Genomic DNA, 23770 nt, shown 5'->3' on the forward strand with positions numbered 1-23770 from the left:
GTGACGTAGGACTGCTGGATTTCGTCCTCTGCATATAAGCTTAATAAAGCCTGAACCTCGTCGTTGGTCCATCAGTCGTATTTTTTTAACTCCACTGTTGATTTGAATATCAAACAACTCTTAAGCCGCGTTTCCACCGCAGGAACTTTCCCCAGGAACTTTCCCCAGGAACTAGGGACTTTGGGGTGTGTTTCGACCACAGGGACCAGGGTCTAAATGAAGTTCCAGGTAAAAATTTCCCCCTCAGAAAGTCCCTACTCACGAGGTAGTACTTTTTCAAAGTTCAGGAACTTTCGGGGGTGGGACTTGGGTGCTGAACATGCTGATTGGTTGAGTTCACGCAGCATTTTAATTGGTTGACTCCACGCAGCATTTTATTTCAACCACCATTTTTAAAAGTCTGTTGCGATGCGTGCAGTAAGAGTTGTTTGCTATTCAAATCAACAATGAAGATTAAAAAATACGACTGATGGACCGACGACGAGGTTCAGGCCTTATTAAGCTTATATGCAGAGTACGAAATCCAGCGGGAACTGGAAAGTCACGTGCAGTCCTACATCACCGGACTCTTCTTCACGGTACTTTAGACCGTGATGGAAACGCAGACAGCAACAGGTCTTGGGGAAAAAAGTTTCTGGGGAAAAAAGTTCCTGGGACAAATTGGGACAAAAAGGCTTTACTGCACGCACCGTAACAGACTTTTAAAAATGGTGGTTGTAATAAAATGCTGCGTGAGCTCAACTAATCAGCATGTTCAGTGCCCAAGTCCCACCCCCGAAAGTTCCTGAACTTTGAAAAAGTACTACCTTGTGAGCAGGGACTTTCTGAGGGGGAAATTTGTATCCGGAAGTTTATTTAGACCCTGGTCCCTGCAGTCTAAACACACCGAGTACCACCCCAAAGTCCCTAGTTCCTGGGGAAAGTTCCTGCTGTGGAAACTGGGCTATACAGAATACTCTAGCAACGGCATAGCAACAGGCTAACAACTACTCAGCAACCACCTAGCAATGCCGTAGAACTTCTTTGAACACCATAGCAATAGTATATCAATGCCTTGGCACTGGCAACCGCCCAGAACACCCTAACACCACAATGCAAGTTTTCCACAGACGAACACCGCTTACATTTTCTTCATAAAATGTAAAAATCAAATTCAACTATGCTATCTCATCTCTTCAGATTTTCCTTTATCTCTCCGTCTATTAGAAGTCTATCTCTTTCTCTCTGTCCCTCGGGAATCTCAGCATCTTCATCTCGATTGACAGGCTCTGTTGGGGCCCCTATGGCTCTCTGCCGGTTGGGTCAGTATCCCTGACTTGCCACTTAATTAATGACAGCAGACTAGGGTTCGCTGTCATGCTACTGAAAGAGCTACTCCCGTCTGCCATTGGAGAAAACAAGAGCAGGTCTGTTGAGTGCTAGCTTAAGATGCTTGAGATCCCTTCCTGTTCTTTTCCAGGCTAGAGGTGTGTGGTCTAGATCTCTGCTCCTATTCAATGGACCTTGGAGAGGATGCTGAATACAAATCAAAGTAAAGTTTGGACACTATGATATAGTCTTTCGGTCTCTGACACTATGTGAGTATAAAGTCTGAGGTCATTGCGAGCACCCAAAGAGAGGACAATCAAAGCAGCTGGTGTTTTCTACTTAAATCTCTTTTGTTCTTAAAGTAGTTTCAATTCTGTTTGTATAGAACGTGAGAAGGTCGAAGATTAATAATTGATAAGACTGTGTAGGACTACAAAAGGTCGTATCGTATACTGTTCTGAGAGTGTTGGGTTATACTATTTCTTCTGACAAGGATGAAACACTCTGGAGTATTAGGAGGTGTGACTAAGGTGTGACTATATCTATCTATCTATCTATCTATCTATCTATCTATCTATCATCTGTCTGTCTATCTATCTATCTATCTGTCTGTCTGTCTGTCTCTGTCTATCTATCTGTCTATCTAACTGTCCGTCCGTCTATCTATCTATCTATCTATCTATCTATCTATCTATCTATCTATGTCTGTCTCTCTGTCTATCTATCTGTCTGTCTATCTATCTATCTATCTGTCTGTCTGTCTGTCTCTCTGTCTATCTATCTGTCTATCTGTCTGTCTCTCTGTCCGCCCGTCTATCTATCTATCAATCTATGTCTGTCTCTCTGTCTATCTTTCTGTCTGTCTATCTATCTATCTATCTATCTATCTATCTATCTATCTATCTATCTATCTATCTATCTGTCTGTCTGTCTCTCTGTCTGTCTGTCTATCTATCTATTTATCTATCTGTCTGTCTCTCTGTCTATCTATCTGTCTATCTGTCTGTCTGTCTATCTATCTATCTATCTATCTATCTATCTATCTGTCTGTCTGTCTGTCTGTCTATCTATCTGTCTGTCCGTCCGTCTGTCTATCTATCTATCTATATATCTATCTATCGTCTGTCTGTCCGTCTATCTATCTATCTATCTATCTATCTATCTGTCCGTCCGTCCGTCCGTCCGTCCGTCCGTCTATCGTCTGTCTGTCTGTCTCTCTCTCTGTCTATCTATCTATCTATCTATCTATCTATCTATCTATCTATCTGTCTGTCCGTCCGTCCGTCTATCGTCTGTCTGTCTGTCTCTCTCTCTGTCTATCTATCTATCTATCTATCTATCTGTCTGTATGTCTGTCTGTCTGGTATTCTGGCTGTAGTCTCATCTTACAAAATTACCTCCTGTAATTAAAGCATCGGCTCTTCTTCTTCTTTTTTTAATATATTTTTGTCTATATTGAAACAACAAAGTGAGTGAGTGAGGGCTACAGGATTGGAAACGATTGCGTGCCAGGACTTGAACTTTGGTCACCTGTCAGAGCGTCGCCCATGAGGCAATCATCTGCTCAGACAAAAGGGACAGATCTTAATTGCAAACTTAACTGATCACAAGAAAGTCTATATACACTGTCGGTTACTGAATAGACATCTTGACTTTGATACTAGAAGGCTAGCTTTGATCATATAAGCAAACTGTTCTGATCACATAAACACTGAAGGTCCCTTCTTATCCAAGGCAGATGACACAGATCCACATCTGGGTAAGAAGGAGACAGCTGGTGGGTGAGCTGTGGGTGGTTTGCTGATCTCCCCCAGATGGTACTCAAATGGGACGAAGACCAGGGCAAGAGCTTCTCTCACAATCAAGGCTCTTATAAGATTTACAGGCATTTTTGACAGTGATGAGTTACTTTCCTCTTATGATGTCCTCTGAGGACTGCAAATCTGGATAGTTTAAAATGAATAATTCACCCAAAAATGTAAATTATTATAATTTACTTACCAAATCTTAATATATACAGTTTAACAAAATGCATACACATCCCATTAGTCAGGTGATGACTATTAGGGTTGAGATTTTACAAAATGCTTTAAAATGTTTGACTGTCACTCAAGGACATTGCAACGGTTGACAGTCCTCTGGATACTCTCAGAGTCTTTCCTCATCTGAGAATCCATGCCCTTTTCAATTAGGATACCACTCAAAATAGCTATTCACATGGGTCCTCCAGGCCATCAAAGAAATAATAGGAGATTTCAGAGTCTCTTAATTAGGGCTGATTCTTGTTAATCCAGTTCACCCTGCCTGCACCATATGTCCTGGGGAAAACCGCTGTGGCCTGATGCAGGGTGAAAGAACAATTAGAAATTCCTCCCTTCTTTTTCATTCAACCTGTAGTAATGCTTCTGAATTTCCACTAGGTTGAGAGGGTAATCTCTGGCTTTGAATGAGAGGAGGAGACCCATCAGAGAGTCTCTCACACTTCTTGGAACTCCCTTTGCTCCAGCCAATTAGCTAAGATTCATCATGTTAAACTGCTTTATCATTTGCCATATTGGATACTCTTATACAGACTGTTCTTATACAGACTGTTCTCGACTGTGGGGTTGCAGGTCTGTTCTGAACGGGTTGCTGACGGCAACAATGCTTAATAGTCTGAGTTAAATATAAGTTAAACTCAATTGACAGCATTTGTGGAAATTTTTTGATTTGTCTGTTGAGGTTCAGATGTTTGGAAACTTGTTTCTGCCACAGAATAATAAAATTAAAATGGTAATTGTGACATTCATCTCACAAAAAGGCAGAATTGCAAGATATAAACTTGCAATTAGGAAAAGAGTCAGAATTGTGAGAAAAAGTTTCAATTACATTTTTTATTTTTTTATTCCATGGCGGAAACAAGGTTCCTTACAGATGAGGGACTTACAATAAAAGTGAATGGGGCCAATTTTTTTGAAAATGTAAAAAGCAGGAATTTGAAGCTAATAATTTAAAAAGCAGAAATTTGAAGCTAATAATTTTAAATATTCTGTTAAAACTTGTTTATTGTTTGAGCTGCATCGTTTTATTGTTTTATAATGTTTCCTGGGTGCACTTATAATGTTAGTATGCTTTTTACATCAAATATTGTCATGATTTAGAAATAAAAGCCATTTTTCCTACCCTGATTTTAGCCCTCTTATTTGAGCGCTCTGTTTTAAGGGGCGTGTCTGCTGTGAGACTCCAGTGTAAACGCCCACTGATTGGCTAACATCTTTTCAATTGAAATAGCTAAGTATTACTCTCTCAAAAACTTTTAGCACGTTTTTACAATTACAGCTCTCAAGGTTAACTAATCGTGAAAAGTGTTGATTATAGCATTGCATTGATCTATGGCATATTTAGATTGTGGCATGAAAGGTTGCAGTGATGAAGATTGTAGCCGATCACAGATATGTTGTTGAGTGCGTGACAGCAGTGATCTCGTCATTGCAACTCAGCTTCTGCACACTAACGAATGCTTTCATCATAACTAGCAGAGCAAACTCGATGTAACTAAGAGATTTGTTGAATAAAACAGGAGTTTTGGTGCAAATCCAGAACTCAGTCACTGATAAACTTGTGCTGTTTGATTGACAGCTCTAGTGATTGTAAAGGGAGCGTTCTTTGATCGCTTTCTATATATAATATATATATATTTCTATATATATAATCACTGTTTAAACAACAGATTATTTTCATCCTACTAAGAGAAACAATGTGAAGTTGACCGTTTAGTCACAGGTTTGATTTACTGACACATAGACAAAGAACATCTGACTGTACATAAATCATTACATATCAGATCAGGCATTAGAATTAACACAGTTACATGTTGTTGCATTACTGTCGAGTCCATATCGTAAAAGTCTGTTTGGAAAGACTGCACCGAAATGCGATTGATGTACCAAAGAATTCACAGTGAAATGTACCGAATACAAATAATAATGCTCAACCAAGACATTCACATTGTTGAAAATAAATAACCATATTCCTAGCATTAGGATCCTTTGAAAGGTAATGTTATTTTTAGTCCTGTATCGCTCTTATCCCCTCGTCATCTTACTAACACACCAGTGGGCGGGGCTAACATTGCAAAGATGAAGTAAGTGTTGATTTCTTCTTCGGAGGTGGGGTTTCACCTATCTATGATGTCGTAGATATAGGCAAATTCCAGGATCAGTCGTTTGCTGGGCCTGGTGTCAATAAAAGCTTTTATTGGACTAACAAGGAAGTTTTCAGTTTTCTTATAGTACGATGACCTCTTATATATCAAAAGCTAAAGGAAAAGTTGATTTCTCAATTCATGACCCCTTTAAGAAATATATATGAAAATTTTTGACTTTGAGAAGTGTGACAAAAAGCTAAAACATTTCTAAAAATCCAAACTTTTATAATCTTAGATGTCTAAATAGGTTTCTGTTTTTGGCTCTTAATGAATGCTGGTGGGCCCTAAATTAAGTTTATTTTTGCGTAGGCTGTCTTGTGCCAAATCAGAGACTCCTTATGTTCCGAATGAATCCTCTGAGCATGTGGAAATATGGTTGAAATGATTTGTCTCAGATGTAGAACGTTCTTTCTTCATCGAGAGACTGGCTCTGTATACAAGATGATCGTTTGTGTTGATCATTTCTCAGGATGTTGTTCTTGCTTAGATGTTTTTTACTGACATTTTCTTGACAGCACAATTTGAGTCAGTTAGCTTCCAATAACATTCAAGACATTTATTATGTCACCAATTGGATATACCACATATATACACACCGATCAGGCATAACATTATGACCACTGACAGGTGAAGTGAATAATCCTAGGCAGCAAGTGAACATTTTGTCCTCAAAGTTGATGTGTTAGAAGCAGGAAAAATGGGCAAGCGTAAGGATTTGAGTGAGTTTGACAAGGGCCAAATTGTGATGGCTAGACGACTGGGTCAGAGCATCTCCAAAACTGCAGGTCTTGTGGGGTGTTCCCGGTCTGCAGTGGTCAGTATCTATCAAGCAGAATCAGAATCAGAAAAAGCTTTATTGCCAGGTATGTTTACACATACTAGGAATTTGTTTTAGTGACAGAAGCACAGTTACAAAAGTGGTCCAAGGAAGGAACAGTGGTGAACCGACGACAGGGTCATGGGCAGCCAAGGCTCATTGATGCACGTGGGGAGCAAAAGCTGGCCCGTGTGGTCTGATCCAACAGACGAGCTACTGTAGCTCAAATTGCTCAAGAAGTTAATGCTGGTTCTGATAGAAAGGTGTCAGAATACACAGTGCATCGCAGTTTGTTGCGTATGGGGCTGCATAGCTGGAGACCAGTCAGTATGCCCATGCTGACCCGTCCACTGCCGAAAGCACCAATAGTGGGCACGTGAGTATCAGAACTGGACCACGGAGCAATGGAAGAAGGTGGCCTGGTCTGATGAATCACGTTTTCTTTTACATCGCGTGGATGGCCGGGTGCGGGTGTGTCGCTTACCTGGGGAACACATGGCATCAGGATGCACTATGGGAAGAAGGCAAGCCGGCAGTGGCTTTTTGTTTTCATTTTCATTTCAGTTTTGCTCTGCACTCTCTCACACTCGATTTGTCTATACGTCTTTTATGACTGTGTGAGATTGTGTCCCCTTTTGACTCCATCAAAGCACTCTTTCCCTATAAACACAAGGCTCTGATGGACCCCATATTTAAAACACAGCCAATCCAACTGTAAATGTTTACTACTGTTTTGCTTTGGAGGCAGCTATACTGTGAATCGTGTAGCACACTTTACTTCACTCGTTTTGGCTCAAAACATTCTTATAGTCACATGAAGAGCTTAAGCTCACTCAAAGAAGACTAACATAAATAAACTCCTAACTTCAGAGAGTCATAGTGAAAGAAGCTGGTCTGAAACTGTGTTCATGCTGTTGGGTGTGAGTTGGCCCAAGGTCCATTTGTTTTCCCGGAGTAGTAACAAAACGTTTCCTGCATGCTGATCAGCTATACAGCTCTTTGGCCAAGATAACGTTTCTAAATGTGGACTGGGGTTGTTACAGTTTTCTCAAAGGGATTTTGTGATCATCATTTTGACAGCGACTAAATCATTGAGTAAGTTGAACATGAACAAATCATGCAGACTGGTTCACTGATTCATTCAAAGAATGATTCGTCCATGAATACGAGATCACTATGTGTCTCATGAACACGATAAGAAGAGCTAAGGCAGATGGCAAGATCCTAATTTTAAGGCCTAAATTTAAAGGGATAGTTCACCCAGAAATGAAAATTATCTCATAATTTACACACCCTCAAGCCATCTTATACAGGTGCTGGTCATATAATTAGAATATCATCAAAAAGTTGATTTATTTCACTAATACCATTCAAAAAGTGAAACTTATATATTATATTCATTCATTACACACAGACTGATATATTTCAAATGTTTATTTCTTTTAATTTTGATGATTATAACTGACAACTAAGGAAAATCCCAAATTCAGTATCTCAGAAAATTAGAATATTACTTAAGACCAATACAAAGAAAGGGTTTTTAGAAATCTTGGCCAACTGAAAAGTATGAACATGAAAAGTATGAGCATGTACAGCACTCAATACTTAGTTGGGGCTCCTTTTGCCTGAATTACTGCAGCAATGCGGCGTGCATGGAGTCGATCAGTCTGTGGCACTGCTCAGGTGTTATAAGAGCCCAGGTTGCTCTGATAGTGGCCTTCAGCTCTTCTGCATTGTTGTGTCTGGCATATCGCATCTTCCTCTTCACAATACCCCATAGATTTTCTATGGGGTTAAGGTCAGGCGAGTTTGCTGGCCAATTAAGAACAGGGATACGATGGTCCTTAAACCAGGTACTGGTAGCTTTGGCACTGTGTGCAGGTGCCAAGTCCTGTTGGAAAATGAAATCTGCATCTCCATAAAGTTGGTCAGCAGCAGGAAGCATGAAGTGCTCTAAAACTTCCTGGTATACGGCTGCGTTGACCTTGGACCTCAGAAAACGCAGTGGACCAACACCAGCAGATGACATGGCACCCCAAACCATCACTGACTGTGGAAACTTTACACTGGACCTCAAGCAACATGGATTGTGTGCCTCTCCTCTCTTCCTCCAGACTCTGGGACCCTGATTTCCAAAGGAAATGCAAAATTTACTTTCATCAGAGAACATAACTTTGGACCACTCAGCAGCAGTCCAGTCCTTTTTGTCTTCAATCAAGAAACAATATTCTAATTCAAGAGTGGCTTGACACAAGGAATGCGACAGCTGAAACCCATGTCTTGCATACGTCTGTGCGTAGTGGTTCTTGAAGCACTGACTCCAGCTGCAGTCCACTCTTTGTGAATCTCCCCCACATTTTTGAATTTGTTTCACAATCCTCTCCAGGGTGCGGTTATCCCTATTGCTTGTACACTTTTTTCTACCACATCTTTTCCTTCCCTTCGCCTCTCTATTAATGTGCTTGGGCACAGAGCTCTGTGAACAGCCAGCCTCTTTTGCAATGACCTTTTGTGTCTTGCCCTCCTTGTGCAAGGTGTCAATGGTCGTCTTTTGGACAACTGTCAAGTCAGCAGTCTTCCCCATGATTGTGTAGCCTACAGAACTAGACTGAGAGACCATTTAAAGGCCTTTGCAGGTGTTTTGAGTTAATTAGCTGATTAGAGTGTGGCACCAGGTGTCTTCAATATTGAACCTTTTCACAATATTCTAATTTTCTGAGATACTGAATTTGGGATTTTCCTTAGTTGTCAGTTATAATCATCAAAATTAAAAGAAATAAACATTTGAAATATATCAGTCTGTGTGTAATGAATGAATATAATATACAAGTTTCACTTTTTGAATGGAATTAGTGAAATAAATCAACTTTTTGATGATATTCTAATTATATGACCAGCACCTGTATATGACTTTCTTCTTTCAGCCGAACACAATTGGAGTTATATTAAATAATATCCTGGCTCTTCACAGCTTTGTAATGGCATTGAATAGTGCCCGAGTTTTTGAAGCCCTAAAAAGCGCATCCATCCATCATAAAAGTAATCCATATGACTAATGTGCGTACGGCCATTGCCGGAAGCCAGTGATTGTACTTTATCAGGTTTTAAATATGGATATTTTTCTTACAAATGCCATTGCTTTGCTTCAGATGGCAGAGTCATATGGATTACTTTTATGATGGATGGACGCGCTTTATAACTCGGGCACTATACAATCCCATTACAAAGCTGTGAAGAGCCAGGATATTATTTAATATAACTCAGATTGTGTTCGGCTGAAAGAAGAAAGTCATATACACCTAGGATGGCTTGAGGGTGAGTAAATAATATAGGATAATTTTCATTTTTGGATGAACTATTCTTTTAAGATTTATATATTTGAATTGCATACAGAATTTCCATCCATTTGGATTACACAGTTTTAACATCAACAGACTAATAAACTTAATGTGATGCATATTTTCAAAATGCATTTATTCCAATGGCACAGAATCAGCATAAATCTGTTCATTGTGAAAACAATTAAATTTATTTAGTTTAAAGTATAAACATGGTTAAAATATGGCTAGCTTTGGAACAAGCAATATTCAGTATAAGATTGAAAGAAACTGAAGTTATTGATGATAAATATATAAACCATTGTTGTGTATTTAAAACACAGTAAGCCTATTAGTACTATTACAGAAAGCTTAACTGTTAGTATTTTTAACAGTACTAAACAGAGTTTCTAGTGCAATGCTAGTGGACAACAGGATGATGAGAAATCACACTTACAATGTCCTGTCCTTGATGAACCCAGTCACCATCAGTCTTATCAGGTAACACAGTAGAGTTGATGCTGGAGTGCACTGGAGCGAGATTACAGAGCAATTAAAAGCACATCCTCTACCCGCACACACTTCAGAAGCATCACGTCACACACTCCGACACACACTCACACACCTATAAGCTTAATCTGCTCACTCTGGCAACAACACATTCAGTCTGTGTTTGCTTGCTGGCTGTGTTATGGCTATTGATTTCTGCACTGTATAATACAGAATAGATTGGTGCAGGGATGACAACCCGGAAGTTAGCATCACACTGGTTCCCTTGACAAAATCCTAATAGGATTTTCCCATAGGCTTTTGGATTATTGTAAAAAGTAAGCTCTGCAATCAACAAAAGTTTATGATAATTACATGTTTTGTCCATCAAGATAATTTTCACTAATGAACACAACTTGTATGAATTTTAAAGCCTAAATACAATCGGCGTAAGTAAAAAGCTAAAGGTAGGCTATAAACAAACTACACCACGGTCCCATGACTTCAATGTCATGTGCTAGGCTCTTTCAGTTTGTATCTAAAAAGCATTTTCCCTGAAAATTTGAGTTAGAATAGGTAAGAGTGCAAAAAAGCGGACTGAGCTTACCTTGGCGTGATGATGTTTAATGTCCCCGACAGCCTCTGTAGTCCCATTTAGCCACTTCTTAGCATGCCCCTTTTTGAAGAGACATAACAGCCTAAAAAAAATCATGAGTGGGTATTACTGGTGTGTTTTATGTTTTAGAATAAAACGTGAAAGTGTCTTGAGCTTGTGATAACCTCAAACCTTATATCAGCTATTTAACCAAAAGCCCATTCAAAAAACACTGACTTTGGGATGATGGATCCGGAAGTGCTAAAATGCTAACTCGTTTCTGGGTTTTGGCCTACAAAAATGTGTCGTCCCTGCAGCACTCTATATACTCTTTTTGATAATATTTTCTGCATTATCATTCATTATTAGGAGTCTAAATGGTTGTATGCCATTCCTAAATAGACAAAAATTGACCTTGTGTTGACATTTTTTATATTCTGGCAGAGTGGAAAATATCGAAGAGAGTTTTTTGTTAAAACAGCTATTAGCGTTTAGCGTAATTCTATCAGTGCCTGATCACAAATGATACCTTGTTTAGCAGGCAGCTTAGCGCTAATTGCTTAAAACAAAGCTCCTACAAGCATTTAAGCAGTTAGTGCTATGCTAAGCTGCTAGCTTGCTAAACAAAGGCTAACTGAAAACAGATAAGAAAAGGGAATGTTTAATTTGATGATTTTTGGCTTGAGTATGCTAATATGCTTTTCCCAATTCAGCCAACACTATACTTGCTGTTGCTTAAAAGATTATTTGGTCAACTGTAGTGGTACGCTAGCATGTAGATGAGCTCAAAGCTAACTGCCACAGAATAAAAGCCTTGAAACATTAGTTTTGATTTCATTAGATACTTAATATTAAACTAATGGTATGTAGGGCTGCATTTTTCTTTGTTGTTTTCACTAATTTAGCAGTCGTCAAGTTTTATATATTCTGTGTGTTTATGTGCATTTGGATTGTTGTTGAATTTCTTGTGCTGGTACATTTAGTATATCATTTTTTTTTTTTTTTTCATTTTTGTACAGTATTTTATTTTTATTTTCTATGCTGATACTGTCATCCTACTTCAAAAACAGGGTTCACCTCCACCTCTTGGTCTTTGAATCCTTGTTCTCACCTCATGCTGGCAGGGTTTGATCCTGAGTGCTGCTCTCTCCTGTCTCATCTTTTGAGATGACTCTCTTGCGTGGACTATTGTGTAGCTGTACACCTTTAATTTTACTAATGACAGCTGAGGTTTGAAGTGTCTTCCTTTGGCACATGTCTTCAAGGAGTGGTTGTGTTCTCTTGTTCCTAATGCATTAGAGAGGTGTGCAACAAAGGGTCACCTTCCTTACATTACCCTCTTGATACCTCTCTGTCTTGTCTTGGTTGTTGTTCCTCTTTAAAGTCTTCATTCCAGTCCTTTCATGTCCTTTTATCAGGTATTTATGGACTCTCTTCAGTATTTGTCTGAATAAGCTAAACTTATTGAGCCAAGAAGCTTTGCCCTTTTTTTCTTCATTCAGAGATTTACCTTCAAATAACTCTATGGTTTACTAAACCATATTTTTTTGTCATAAATATGTGGAATAGCTATAAATATGTTGACAGTTGAAGACTGTTGTGAACTATTGTATCTATTAAACTATTGCACTGCCATGACAGTATTTGACTGAAAAGAGAAAACTGACAATTTGAAGTCAGTTTATATGACTGCTCGCTGTAGCGCCCCTTGTGGCAACATTGAAAATTCAGTGTGCATTTTGAACTGTTTTAACACATTCCGATGTAATAAAACAAGTTTGTTTAGCTTTAGAAGCGTTTGCGTTCACATTCTTGGGCTTTAGGAGACTCTATATGTGAATACTGAAATATAACGATAACGACACAGAGGAACGATATTCAGAATGATATTTTCCAGCTGATGAATCACAAAAACATTGACAGCCAATTAGCCCCTAAAGGGACATGGTGAAGGAAAAAATATGAGATGGAGGAAAAATTATTTGTCAGTGCTTTTGCGTTCCGCTGAGAAACTTTGCGTTCGCTCTCAAAGAGCTCTTAATGTTTCTTAACATCGCATCAGTTAGGCTTTTTTCAAAAGTTGAATATGGAAGGCGTAGGACGTAGCATAACCATTTGGATGTGAATGGAGGCACTTTCTTCAGTTTCATACATGTTGTTTCCCGTTCACTACCATTATAAAGCTTGGACGCGTCAGGATATTTATTAATATAACTCCGATTGTGTTCATCAGAAAGAAGAAAGTCATATACACCTAGGATAAATTGAGGGTGAGTAAATCATGGGGTAAATTTCATTTTAAACTGAACTAATCCCTTAAAGCGGCAGACGACAAAACTGCAGTGTGCACTTATAATTAACAGAGCGTTATTGTCCATGGTGTGGATGCTAATATATTTATCGTAATAGTTGTTGTTCTTGGTGTGAATGGATCTTTATCCTAATTTTATTTATACAACCCGAATTCTGGAAAAGTTGGGACGTTTTTTAAATTTGAATAAAATGAAAACTAAAAGACTTTCAAATCACATGAGCCAATATTTTATTCACAATAGAACATAGATAACATAACAAATGTTTAAACGGAGAAATTTTACACTTTTATCCACTAAATGAGCTCATTTCAAATTTGATGCCTGCTACAGGTCTCAAAAAAGTTGGCACGGGGGCAACAAATGGCTGAACAACTAGCAACTAATTAAGTTCATTGATATCAGGTCTGTAACATGATTAGCTATAAAAGGGATGTCTTATAGAGGCAGAGTCTCTCAGAAGTAAAGATGGGCAGAGCTGTGAAAGAGTGCGTAAAAAGATTGTGGAATACTTTAAAAACAATGTTCCTCAACGTCAAATTGCAAAGGCTTTGCGAACCTCATCATCTACAGTGCATAACATCATCAAAAGATTCAGAGAAACTGGAGAAATCTCTGTGCATAAGGGACAAGGCCGAAGACCTTTATTGAATACCCGTGGTCTTCGGGCCCTCAGACGATACTGCATCACTCATCGGCATGATTGTGTCAATGACATTACTAAATGGGTCTATTACAGGGAAGGCCTTGTGTATTTCAGCAGGACAATGCAAAACCACATACTGCAGCTATTACAACAGCATGACTTTATCGTAGAAGAGTCTGTGTGCTGAATTGGCTTGCCTGCAGTCCAGATCTTTCACCTATAGAGAACATTTGGCACTCTTCAGCAGCTGGAACCCTATATCAGGCAAGAATGGGACCAAATTCACCAAAACTCCAGAAACTCCTTACCTCGATGCCCAGACGTCTTCAAACTGTTTTGAAAAGAAGAGGAGATGCTACACCATGGTAAACATGCCCCCGTCCCAAATATTTTGAGACCTGTAGCAGGCATCAAAATTGAAATGAGATAATTTTGTACGTAAAATCGTGAAATTTCTCAGTTTAAACATTTGTTATGTTATCTATGTTCTATTGTGAATAAAATATTGGCTCATGTGATTTGAAAGTCTATTAGTTTTCATTTTATTCAAATTTAAAAAATGTCCCAACTTTTCCGGAATTCGGGTTGTAAATATTAAAGGAATTTCAAAGTTTATATGCAGTGGTTTATAGGAACCACAATACTGAATGTTCACAACTACATACAAGCTTATAAGCAATCGTTCTTCATTAGCGAAATATCTGTAAAACATTACTACGTTCAAGAGTAGTTGAGAGTAACCAAACCTCCTCGTCTTGTTGTCTAGAATGCAGCAGGTCTTTGTTACATTTCATTCACTCTCTGTTACACCATGTACCAGGAAATCAAGCCGATGTGTAAAGCTCTTGGCTCACATGAGAGCTGTTGATTGGGTGAAAGGGAATATGGTTCCTCTCAGACAAAAGCAATCACACAGGCAGTAAGGCGTTACAATGTGTGAACCTGCAGTCGGGCCGTGGCTCTCACGGTTGAGCCACTGATCTCATTGTTGTGTTTGTATTGATACGGTGAATGGGGCTGACCATGAGAAAGGACACGGATGCAGTTCAACGGGGAGGAAGCGAGTGAATGGCCGCCTCTGCTGACTTCAGTCCTTTTTCATAATTTATTTTCCTTTGTTATTCTCACCTGTGTGCTTTCCAATGTGGCTCAAGTTTCAGAATGGCTCCTAGCAGTTGGTACTGAGCCAAATACAAACTCCTGTTACTGTGATCTTGCTCTTAATAACTAATGTTTTACAATTTGCCTCATTAAGTCGCTTTACGCTAATGTAATGCTAACCTTTTCTAGTTCTCCTAAAAATAAAAATTCTGTCATAATTTACTCATCCTTATGCCATTTCAAACTTTATATTTGCAATTATGTTTGTTGATGCAGAAATTACTTCAACTTTAATTAAAAGTTTTTATGTGTTCTCTATTATAATATTATTGATATTATATCTCCAATATAATATTAATTAAAAGGCCATTTAAGTGTAGGCCTACTTAAAGAGAATACACTTTCTATGTTTCTCAACACACTTAAGTACACTTTTACAAAGTGCACTTTGTAATAATGTCAAATAATGTTTTACTTTAAAGTACATTTTAAATCATTATGTTTTAATTATCTTTTGTCATGCTTTAACCATACATATAAAGGTAGACTTAAGTCCTCGTTAAAGGCACAATATGTAATATTTTTGGATTAAAACATCCAAAAACCACTAGAACAATAATGTTATATGTTTTGTTGACTTGTGTAGTTACATTATCCAAAATGTTTCCAAGAATGTTTAAATCCAGAGAAATAAGCAATTTTAACCAGGACACGGACCATGTCGGTGTGTCGCCTATCAATGACATAATACCCGCGTTACCTCGATTATTTTGTAGAAACCATGGAAACACCAAAGACACTTAAATATATTATGTTTTATTAGACAGGTGAGCAACTGTTTGGATACTTAACGAATCGTTATATAGCTCAACACAGTAAGTCTTATTGTTTAAATCTCGTTTTCTTGATTTACCGCGAGTACCATGTTTTACCATGCCTAATATTGATCTAGCTTACTGCAGTGTGCAACAAGTGTCTCATAGCAGCCGCCGAGCGAATGCAGACTAGCATTATAACAACTTTCATCAGACAAATGTATCTAATATGATAAAACAGCGCTGCTTTACCCCAGATACGCATGACCGGAAGAAGCAGAAGCGGTCGTCTGCGGCATAATAAAAGTCCCGCTGCTCTCGAGCCGTGTGTCGCGCTCGTCTCTCATTAGCAATCACTCCAGCGGCCTCGTAGTGTTGATAAATCTTTAATACATTAGCTCATCCATGAACATGATTTCTGGCCGATGTCCCGTCGGATTCTTTCCACCGGAAAGAAGTGAAGACAACATCTCCCATGATTCTGCGAAATTAAGGTTCATCAAGCTACAGCCTTGTTTTGAATAAGCCTCTAGTGGTGAAAAATTACATATTGTGCCTTTAATGGGTCAAAAAAGCACTTTAAAGTTCACATCTTGCATTTAATATAAGTTTAAACTATAATACATTTTTATTTAATTGCAGTTAACAGTGTCTGAAAGCAAAATCGGTTCACACAGATGGATTCGATGATGGTGAGATCCGATCTCCGTGGGGAGCACCGGCTGTTGTCAGACTCCTTGTGCATACAAAATCTCACTGGGATTATTACAATTAATGGCAAAATGAATGTTTGGAAATGTAAATATTTCCTACTGACACATTACAGCAAGAAATATAAATAACCAGCTTAAAAAAATTTTTGGGGGGTGAAAATACTGACATGCTTAAGACTTTTGCACAGTACTATATATGTTTTATTTCCGTAATAAGTTTCCATGCTTTTTTAAAAGTATGCTAAAGTGTACTTTTTCACAAGGGGAATGGTTTTATGGAAGTATCAGTAACTCTAGCAACTTGTATTTTGGCAAAACCCATGGTTACCATGGTAATTTTTGTAAGACTAGAGTAAAAAAAATACACTTCATTGTTGTCAATATTCCCAGAGCGTGTTAAATTAGCTCAGAAAAGCTAAACCCTGGGCAAGCTATAATTAGCATGTATGACTAGACATGACGCTCTGATACACTGTAAAAGTGTGTAGACGTTTGTATGGCCTAACAGGTGCACAGACTGTCTTGAAAGGTCCAAAACCAATGTGTAGACAGACAGACAAAAGCTAACAGAAAGATGAGCCAAGACTATACTTCTGTTGCTAGTGAATAGGCAGACAGTTTCCCTCAGCAAACTTGTTCAGTGTAGGGTATCCTAGCTAAAGGTGTAAAGGTGTTTCATGTCAAAGCCATTGTTGCTTTTATTGTGCTCTTTCTCCCAAGGGACAGGGCCCTCTTTAGGGAGGTTTCTTTCATCTTTTAAAAGCATTATGGTTGGGTTTGCCAGTAGGCTGCTGGAACCAAAAAACGACGTTGGCTTAAAAGTAATGGAGGGATTGTGTGATTCAATGCAGTTTAACTTGTTGACAGCTTAATAGAGTTTCTTATCAGTCCCAGAACTAAACAGTGAGCATTGAAATAAAAATGTCACTGTCTGAAAGGCAAGTCAGTTCTTTTGGTGGCCATCTTGGTCAATCCCCAGGGCAGCTATCTTTTTATGTGGGTACTTGGCAAGTTCAGCTCCTATTTTCTTAGATGGGGGAAAGTCAAAATCTCAAAAAAAACACCTCCAAAACAACGTATATCAGCAATAAAAACTGACAATGGGTCATTCTCAAAATTTTTTGAATTTTCCCGCCATTAAAGTGGACAGTTAATGCCCTTTTTACGAAGTCTTGATTTTGTTTTTGGGGTCTACTAGAATAGGTTTTCATGTTTGAATGTTCAAAGAACACATTATTTTTCACGTATTTTACATTGTTGATCAGATTTAGCAAGTGTGAATGGCAAAAAATCACATGAAAATCTGTTTCGAGCTATACTCTTTTGTGGTTTGAAATCCGTTTCAGTCTGATCGCTCGAATCGGATTTCGCATGGTTTATGTGACTTTCTCACGGCACGTAAAATGTAAACGTCAGACGTTGTCTGAAAAGAAACAAGGTTGTGTTGTTGCAAAGTACTGGACGAGCAGAAAACGACAATATAAGAGACATGTTTTGAGACCAGCGGAGATGACAGTGTGGAATAAAGCTGCTCATACCAGCCGCCTGCGTTTCTGCCGCCTCCTCAAAAGACACAGTAGTCCAGCGCGGCGGCTACATATTATGTTGTAAATAAGACAACATCTGTATTGCAAACACCTCCATGTTGCAGTTATTGTTGTTTCTGGCATATGCCTACCAATGCAACATCATTGCCATAGAAACTGTGGTAGAAATTCCCCTACGCACCTGACTTAAGCTAAAGGGCATCTGCACTTCGACACCCTAAACGTCTTCTCTTCGACACCTACAAATTTATACTCAACTAGGTGTCTCCACTTTGCCCCCTGCTTCGAGTCGGACAACGTCTCGCCCCTTATGAACACTATCACTTGGGATTAAGATATTTAGTGTAACACTAACCTGCTGCGCAGCAGTAATCAGACAGACTCCAGACAATGCCTTCAATATGCTTTATTCACGTTTTAAAGGATCTCAGACCAATTTCAAAGAAAATCCCTTGACAAACAGTTTATATAAAAAAGGAACATGGTAAAGGTGATATCATTCATTACATAATTTTCCTCCATTTTTCTACATATGTATAATTCTTTGCTACCATGATATGGATATCTCGATCATGAGGTTGGACATACATAACAAAACTGGACACCTGTCTAGTTTTATTTCTCCTTTTGTTATTTTCAGACACAGTAATTCTGGCCCAAGTGTTAGAGACATTCAGTATTCAAAAACATATAGCGATGCTATCCCTGCAAGGAAAAAAAATCTTAGTTATGATTAATTAAAAAATTAAAGTTAACTCTTTCCCCGCCATTGACAGAAATTTTTGGCTTTCCATGTTTTCACTGTTATATGGTAGGGGGCGCTATTACACATCTTCTGAAAGAGTACAGAATCTCCTGACCAAAGCACATGCGAAAAAGAAGCAGAAACAAACAATATCAAGCAGATGCATGTGTAAAATAACATGTCAATGCATCAATATTAAACAGCATATAAATCTCCTTAATGTTGCTGAATGAAATGTCGACCCAGGATGAGCTATAGGATTGTGCTAGCTTTGGGGGTGTTGATGAACTGAATCTATTCCATCTATGTTTTGATCATCATTCTGAATATGATCCAGACGTTTGACAAAAATGCGATTTTTTTTTCAGCTGTTTGCTCAAAATGTTGCTTTTTTTTTTTTAATGAAAATTACCCATATTCAAGTGTTGATAAAAAAGGAATGCATGAAGCTAGAATAAAACAGGTTTAAAAGCAGAGGGTCTGTTCTTTCTTTTGACATATTAAATGTTCAGATATTTATACAACAAAATATTCTGGGCGCCATGAAACTTTTGTGAAAATGATCAAAAATGCTGGTTGGAAAAGAGTTAAAATGAAAATTTCTTCCACATAACCAATACCAGAAAACAAAAGAGCGGCATGGGAAACTCAAATTGAATCTGAACAGTTGCGATACACAATGTGGACAGTCAACCATTTTAGATCAGATTCCAATCAGATACACAAATCGGACTGACAGTGTGAAGCTCCTCTTTCATAAAAGCACAATGTGTTCTAATCGGTCAGCTGGACCAGTGTGTAGTTATTGGTCAGTTGTTTGGGAAATGTCACACCCCTTATGCCCCTTACTCAAGACCACAATTAAGGCGTTTCGTGGAGTTCAGAAACAATGCTTACTGATATAGGTTTATTGGAGAAGTAGATTAGGAAAACAGCTAGAGAAGAGAAGAAATGAGGAATAACTCCCTTTGGAGCGACTTTGCAACTTTGCAGACCTTTCTCAAACAACAACATTACACACTAAAGAAAGTTGAAAATGTAAAAAAGCATAATGAGTCATCTTTATTTTATTTTTTGATGATAACACCAGGGACAAATTCTCATAAAAAATTAGTTTCTAAGATAGTTTTACTAAAATGTCAAACCACATACCACTGGTCAGACTAAAATCAATAAATTATGGAAAATAGATAACTATAAATGTCATAGAGGTGGCATACCAGGTTTCTTAAGGGACCTGACCAATTTAAATCACTAAACAACTATGGTATAATAACAGTCTACACCATTTCATATGATTTAATATCTAACAATGCCTGAAATGAACTGAAAACTCACAGGACATGTTTTGCACCATATTTTGAAAGTGAATGGTATCGTAAATGTTGCTAGTTTAGTTCAAAATCACTCTTAAATCAGAATTTTAAAAAACTCTCAAAAAGGCAATCAACTCTCTTAAAAGGCTCTGTCTCTGTTATAGTTGACTATCTGATTGTTTGTTGAGTTGCAGTGCTGAGACTGAAATGGCACAGACTGAGTTTTGGACAGCTATGGATCAGAGGTCCAACCCACATGCGATAGCCGTGCAGGCTAATTATATGCTAATTAGAGCATCGACAGAAAGCTTTTAGAGTTTGTATTCCTCTACCACTGCATCTGCTTCTCTATTTTTTCTATTAAAAGTTTTGGAGAATTAAGGGAACAGTTAATCCAAAATGTAAAATTCATGTTGTTCCAAACTCATTTAACTTCCATGAAACACAAAAGGAGAAGTAATATCTCCTTTTTTGTTTTATAGAAAAAGAAAGTCTTATGGATTTGGGATGAATTGAGTAAATAATGAAATCACATTTCTTTTAAATGCAAGTTTTCAGAAACAAACTGAGGTAGAAGAAAATTTCTAATCCCTATAAAATTAAATTTAATGGCGAATCAGTTCTTTTGACAGTCAAATGCGATTAAACGGGGAAAAAAAAGAATGAATCCTGCAGTATTTTGACAAGGATTGATTTGAGGTATTGTCTCCTATATGGCATGTGATTGGAGGACTTTACTTTTAAAAGTTAAAAAGGCAAAAAAAACGACTAAAGCTTGCTGATCAGCAGGAGTCCAATGTTTTGTAAGAGCGGAGTGATTATGAGGAAGAACTTTGGAGATGATCTTTTACCGCATGACCTTAAAATCCTCGGTGACGACCTTCTGACAATAAAAGAGACTTTTTTAAATTGAGTGAATGAAACCACCAGGCAAAAGACTGAACAAAGAGAACAATAGAGGTTGCCTTTCCGTTCAACTTCTGCTGAACTCACATTCTCGATGATTTCCATATTGTGCTTATGATCTGACTCGCAATTGCATTCTTAAAACAATTATGCCATTTGAATTTGGCACTGTCACTTGCCTAACAGGTTTCAGTGGCAGATTACAACCTAAGTGCTGTATTTCAAACCATTACATAAAATACAAGAAGTCATTCACAAGACTGCATTTGACTGTCAGTGGTAGAGCGAGTGTTTTGACAGCAGGTCACAGCAGGTCATGACATGATTTAGCTGCTGCAAGAGGAATTTAAAGATTCATCGCTGTCTTTGAAGCAGCTTAATGGCTGATTTAAGCAGTTTTTAATCAATATTTGCCAGCAACATTTTGAACTGACATTGTTTTTTTTCTTTTTCAGCAGATGTATCAGAAGCATATGGATTCAGATCACAGAAGAAACTCTCAGAGAACATAGACTGGTCGTATGCGGGTGAGTGTTGTGTTCAGGATTGATATTGTGTTTATTATCTATGCAAGGATTAGACTTCAGTCTGTATAATGGGCCAGTCAGAATGTCTAAAGATGCACAATTTGAAGTGAAGCACCGGTGGCATCCTTCCCCCATGCCAGCTCAGGTTTAGGGATCATCTGTGTCTAAGCATGCAGGGCTTAACACCACAGATTAAACTCATCTGTATCTCCTAACTGGGCTTTCAGGGTTAATATGGCCTAAATTAAGGTCCTGTCTGATCTCGCCCAGACAGTGCATGTCAAATTTTAGAGGGTGTGTTTGGGTTTTCATGCAGTGGGACTCCAAGTTGTGGCTCCTTTGTGTTGTTCTAATATCCTGAAGGATGAAAGATTATTTTTCATTTGTAAAACTAAGGTTTTGGCTTGTTATTATATGTGTATGAAATAATATGTAATATGACACTGAGTTCATGCTGTGTAATCCTAGTATTGCCATGGAAAGCCTGATTTTATTGGAGCAGAAATATGAACACTTATGTGTCTTTCATAATGTTCTGTTTGATCGCTTTATTTGCTTGACGTGCAAGAACCAATGAGGTTCATTCTTGTGTTAGGCAGCATCTTTGAGCTTCCGGAAAAGGTTTGTTCTCGTGCATCAAGCAGGTTCAGTTGAGCTTCTGTTTATATTTGCTGATTAATGTTTATATGCGAATAAAAGACTAAATTCAATCTGTTCATCATATAAAGTGATTGAGTCTCTTCAGAAAATTTTGACTAAACTGCTCAATTTATATGGATTAGTTTTACGATCTCTTTATGAACTTTTTTAAGCGTCAAATATTCAGTTGCATAGCTGTCTATGGAGGGACAGAAAGCTCTCAGATTTCATCAAAAATATCTTCATCTGTGTTCTGAAGATGAACGAAAGTCTCACGGGTGTGGAACGACATGAGGATGAATAATTGATGGCAGAATTTTCATTTTTGGGTGAACTAACTCTTGAACTACATTCTAAAGCATAATATTGTACTTTTTACTCCACTACAATCCATAAAAACGTATTTTTCCTTGTTATTTTGGACTGAAAATTCGCCACTCACTCTGAGACACAAGCGATGTCCGAATCGAGAACTAATTGATTCTTTCCAATGAATCTTTTGAACTGGTTAAAAGAACACTGAATGATTCTTTCATGAATTGGATTGATCCAATTGTAGCTGTTCTTGAGTCAACAGGTGAGTTCGACATGAAATGGCGCTGTGCAGACCGATCAGTGTATGACATAGATTCGAAAGCATACAGAGCCGTCTGCTCTCTAATCGCTCTCGCGGTACTATCAGGTCATAAACCGATTGGTCTGCGCAGCGCCACTTAGAGTCGAACACACCTAACAACTCTCTGAGTCAATGATCCAGTCAAAAAGAGCCAAGAACATGGACATCATCGTAGCTTGAATGTTCGTGAACTGATGGTATGAAAATTAAGTTACTAATGAATTTTAGTATAGATTTTTTGTCAATAAATTCATATTTAGATTTGTAATAAAATAAGAAGGTTTCCTTATTTGCAATATGTAAGTTATATGCACTAATCTTTTTTAATAGTGCTGACTACTGACTAGTCGGACTAATGCTGGCGAGAATAAATATCTGGTTTACATAACAATTTCCTGGAATTTCTCAGATCCTGTTTGGGCTGTTCTTGCTGCCATACCTTTAAGACTTCATGCAAATGACTGTTATGAATGACTAACTCCCTCACCTTTGAAATGAGTAAAAACATCCCCAGCAAGTCTCTGTAAATCTGGAGGGTCGAATTTTAGGTTATGTTTATATGTACCCTAAAGGGTTTACGTTGTCAAAACGATCCCCTTTGACACAGATCTGCAAAAACTATTAAAAACACTGTATTATACTGCTAGGCCAGTAGTTGGCGATGTCACTTTGTAAAGAAAAACTACGCTCATAGGCTGCGTGAGCGTAATACACGTAATACGCATGCGTGTGACGTCACGGTTTTCACAAATTTTAAATTTTACAAAGAGATGATAACGGCCCCTTAGTGACGTCAATACCATGACTATTTGTAAACAATTAGCATGTAGCATTTTTAGCTTCTTAAGCTGCGTCTCATTTCGGAGGCTGTGTCCTCCGGAGGTCACATTTGAAGGCTGCATACGTCATCAAGGATGTCTTATTTAAGATAATAAAATGGACTTATTCCTCGTGAGGACTCAGCCTTTGAAATGAGATACAGCTTTAGTTTTTATATATGCTCTAAGGAGGGAGTTTTGTGTTTATAGCATACAGTTTTGTTTTGTTTTTATTTCAAAAGAGCATGAAAAATCTTGTTTTTTATTATATGGCCCATTGAAGTTTGGGAAGAGATGAAGTATCAAATCAAACAACATCAGTGACACATTTTGTATCTCTCATCTTTTCATCTCCAG

The 23770-nt window shown here is 38.1% G+C and overlaps 1 protein-coding gene and 1 long non-coding RNA gene across 8 annotated transcripts in view; one reads left to right on the plus strand and one right to left on the minus strand.

Annotated features, from left to right (window-relative positions):
* ptprz1a (protein tyrosine phosphatase receptor type Z1a) overlaps positions 1-23770 on the plus strand; it is a 68721-nt gene that overhangs the window by 4478 nt on the left and 40473 nt on the right. For 5 of the 6 annotated variants that reach the window (XM_051884585.1, XM_051884583.1, XM_051884586.1 and 2 more), the window contains exon 2: positions 21269-21340. In XM_051884585.1, coding sequence (XP_051740545.1) covers positions 21269-21340 — 72 coding nt within the window. The remainder of the gene's footprint in view (positions 1-21268; positions 21341-23770) is intronic. The other variant, XM_051884584.1, reaches the window with a different exon arrangement.
* LOC127507460 (uncharacterized) lies at positions 5079-11246 on the minus strand. Of its 2 annotated transcripts, none has more exons than XR_007928356.1 (4): positions 10905-11242; positions 10725-10815; positions 10086-10159; positions 5079-6316 (listed from the first exon to the last, which is right to left on the minus strand). It is a non-coding gene; the product is annotated as an uncharacterized LOC127507460 (long non-coding RNA). The 2 variants fall into 2 exon arrangements; XR_007928357.1 differs by lacking the exon at positions 5079-6316 and adding an exon at positions 7818-8436 and having other exon boundaries at positions 10905-11246.

The sequence above is a fragment of the Ctenopharyngodon idella genome, chromosome 24 (genome assembly GCF_019924925.1).
Source record: "Ctenopharyngodon idella isolate HZGC_01 chromosome 24, HZGC01, whole genome shotgun sequence".
In the NCBI taxonomy this organism is placed as follows: Eukaryota; Metazoa; Chordata; class Actinopteri; order Cypriniformes; family Xenocyprididae; genus Ctenopharyngodon; species Ctenopharyngodon idella.